At 62.1% G+C, this 3,150-nt stretch overlaps 1 protein-coding gene across 1 annotated transcript in view; it reads right to left on the reverse strand.

Annotated features, from left to right (window-relative positions):
- Positions 1-889: 889 nt before the first annotated feature.
- The window catches only part of UBE2O (ubiquitin-conjugating enzyme E2O), a 16,482-nt gene continuing 14,221 nt past the window's right edge, over positions 890-3,150 (reverse strand). The window contains exons 23-24 of the mRNA XM_010856509.1: positions 3,138-3,145; positions 890-3,024 (exon numbers count right to left, since the gene is read on the reverse strand). Coding sequence (XP_010854811.1) covers positions 2,366-3,024; positions 3,138-3,145 — 667 coding nt within the window. The 3' untranslated portion in view covers positions 890-2,365. The remainder of the gene's footprint in view (positions 3,025-3,137; positions 3,146-3,150) is intronic.

Consider the following 3,150-nt stretch of genomic DNA (forward strand, 5'->3'; position numbering starts at 1 on the left):
GCCTGCTGGTCTTATCCTAGAGGGTGCGAAGAGTGGGGTCTAATTCTGCCCGGGCTCTAGAATTTAACATGATGACCAACCCAGTGGTCCCTCCTGGATGGGGCAGCATGTGGTACCGGCCCCTGGGAAGTCATTTTGGTAGTGGGCACAGGACCAGAGCTGGTCCAGGCTGCTTTTGCAGGGGTTGGGGCCCTGCCCCAGTGATGATTATACCCCATCTGGTCTGGAGCCAACTGCCTCTTAGCACAGGTAGGAAGACTGAGGTTTAGAGCAAGTATGTCTTACCTAGGGCCATACAGCCAGCGCATCTCAGCCAAAAGGGAGATTGTCCCGGAGTTAGGGGCACTGGGGAAAACTGGCAAGGAGCAAGAGGTCAAAATGGCAGAGAGCTGTCCCCTTTTTACAAGGAGTCTGTCTGTCCAGGGCGGGCTCTGGGGCTCTCCTGCCCTCCTCGTCTGTCCTTGTCGGGGAGTGGTGGGCTGGGGTTTAAAAGGAAGCAGTGGTGAGGAGAGGCAGATTCCAGCCATCCAGAGTGGCTTCGAGCCCAGGCCAGCCCCCCCCCAGCATCTGGAAGGAGCTGAACGGGTGGACCTGATCAGAGGCCCCCGGGGAACAGAGCTGCTGCTGCTGCTGCCCTGCTGAAAGGGGGCTCCAGGACCCAGGCCCTGCTCAGAGGCAAGAGCACCCACCCACTGAGCTTCTAGACCCTCACCTCCCGGCCCCTCCAAGTCCTTGACAGGAGATGAAGAGGCTTGGGAGCGGGCTGGGTGGGGAAGGGGCTGCTGCCTTGAGACGCCCCCCACCCCGCCCCAGCCACAGGGATCTTTCCTTCCCCTGGGGAGGGTGTGTGAGGTGCCCCCGAGGGAAAGAAAGGCGACAGAGCCAGATGAATGGCAGAGGCAGGTTTAATGGTGCCACCTTGTCTGTTTTGTACACTGTAATGAGCCAAACCAAAAAAAATGCAAGTAAAAAAAAAAAAAGTTTAATCACACAGCACTTTATACAGATATCTTAAGCAATAGGCATTCACATCTCCACGTGAACAACGCACCGGGAAGCACAGCCCCGCCAGTCACTCTGGGTGATCCTCAAACAAGACCCCGACTCCGGCCTCCAATCGCCGCAGCCCTGGTCTGGCCCCCGTCCTCCCCCGCGCTGCCGCCGGCCGCGTGCTCACGGCGGCCCAGGTGTGGAGCCAGCGTAAGGCGGACAAGACACATCATGCTTTGGCTTCTTATTTTGTCTTTTGTTTTCCTAGTAAGAGTTAATATTTTTTGATTTATTCTTTCAATCTTAAATATTACATTACATACACCAAAAATTACATAGCTGCAATGTGCTCAATGGCATCCCCTTCACCTGGAGCTTCACATTATCAAACGCTTAGAAAACTTGTAAACCTCTGGGCCCAGCTCTGCGAGGGAAAACCCTGCTGGCCGCCACTCTGCCACATCGAGCCTGCGGTTTTAAGCGCAGGGCTGACAGGCTGTGTTCTTGTCTGGGGCGGGGAGAGGGCTGGCCCACTCTGAGTTCCATGAGCTGCGTGCCACCCCTGCCGGCGTGAGCACTGGACACAGGAGGGGAGAGGGCCCGAGTCCACGGGAGAGGCCCTCGTCTGTGCTGCTGCTCCCGCCTCCGGGGACCTCAAAGCCAGAGCTGCGATCCCCCTCACCCCGAGGGGCAGGAAGGGCAAGGCACCTATAGCCGTGTCTTCCCAGCAGCAGCTCCCTGTCCTTACCCCGTGGCAGCGTGCGAGGGCCACCACCTCCCGGGCGTCGCCATGCACCCGGCCTGGTGCCCACCTCTCGCAGAGAGCAAGTTCAACAGGCCAGGGCCCAGCCGGGAGTCAGTGGCGGCGGCACCGCTCTGGGGAGGGTGGCCGAGCTGGGGGGCGAGGGAAGACCTGGCAGGTGGTGGCGACGGGCGGGCCCGGGACACCAGGAAGCGTCAGCGGGACTTGAGAGGGCAGGCGGGACGGGGCAACCGCCGCGGCAACCCACATTTCATGCAAGGCACGTCCACGTGGCCTGTGTTCTCCTGTGTCAGACCCCAGGGAGAGCCCACCCCTGCCCTGAGGGCGAGACGGCGCGGGAGGAAGCGCAGGGGCACTCTGCCTGGGACTACAAGGGGAAAATCAGCTGCGCGGTTCTGATTTCCTTTGCCACAGGGCACCTGCCTGTTGGAAGATTGCTTCGGAATACAAATGGCAGCATCTCAAGAAACTTCCTGCACGTCAGCAGCAAACTCACCTTGGGAGGAGGGGGCAAAGGGCAGGGGGCGGGGCCTGCACTGGGACAGGGGAGGAGAGGGAAGGGGGGAGGCCTCTCCCTGTGGCCACCTACGTGCCTTCCTCCGGGGCTGCTGGCTACTTGTCCCCCGCGCTCTCGGGCATGCCCGCCTCCGTCAGGGCAGCCCGGAACTGCATCAGGACTCCCCGGATGCTCTTGACGAAGCCCTTGGAGAGCGGGAAGAGGGGGAAGCCGAGGTCAGGGTAGCCGCTCTTCTCGGGCAGGAAGCTCCGGTAGCTCTTTCTCCTCTTCTTTGGCTTGACGCTGGGCGGCACCGAGGCGTCGGGCGGGGCCTCCGAGGCCTGCTCCGTGCGGTCCCTGGGGGCTGAGGCCGGGCCCTCCGAGTCTGAGCCCTGGGAGGCCTCCCCGGGGGCCAGCCCCCCGTCCTCAGGTTCCTCTCGGCCGAAGTCTGAGAGCTCGGCCACAGCCGGCGGCTCCGGCGAGCTGCTGTCCTTGGGGAGCCCGTTGGGCAGCGCCTGGGCCCTCTCCAGCAGGGCGTGGGTTTCCAGCCAGGACTCGATGCGGTTCACCAGCCGCCAGCCACCGGTGCTAAAGTGCTGCCGGATCTCCTGCTCAAAGACCTCGGGTGGCCGCCGGACCAGCTGGGTCATGGACTGCACCACGCGGATGAGGGCCATCTCGTTGTAGCAGCGGCTGTTCTCGTAGCCCTCCTGCAGGCCTCGGTCGCTGTCAAAGCCTGCCTCGTTGTAGTACGGTTCGTTCACCAGGATTAGACCTGCAAGAGGGAAGGGGAAGTCCCTCAGGGCTGGCCCAACCTCCACCCCTAGACGGGAGGTCAAGGGGCGCCACGGCCAGAGTGATGGTGCCCTCCAGCCGCACCCCGCCTACCTTGGATGCAGAT

Source organism: Bison bison, unplaced genomic scaffold (assembly GCF_000754665.1).
Source record: "Bison bison bison isolate TAMUID 2011002044 unplaced genomic scaffold, Bison_UMD1.0 scf7180017864371, whole genome shotgun sequence".
In the NCBI taxonomy this organism is placed as follows: Eukaryota; Metazoa; Chordata; class Mammalia; order Artiodactyla; family Bovidae; genus Bison; species Bison bison.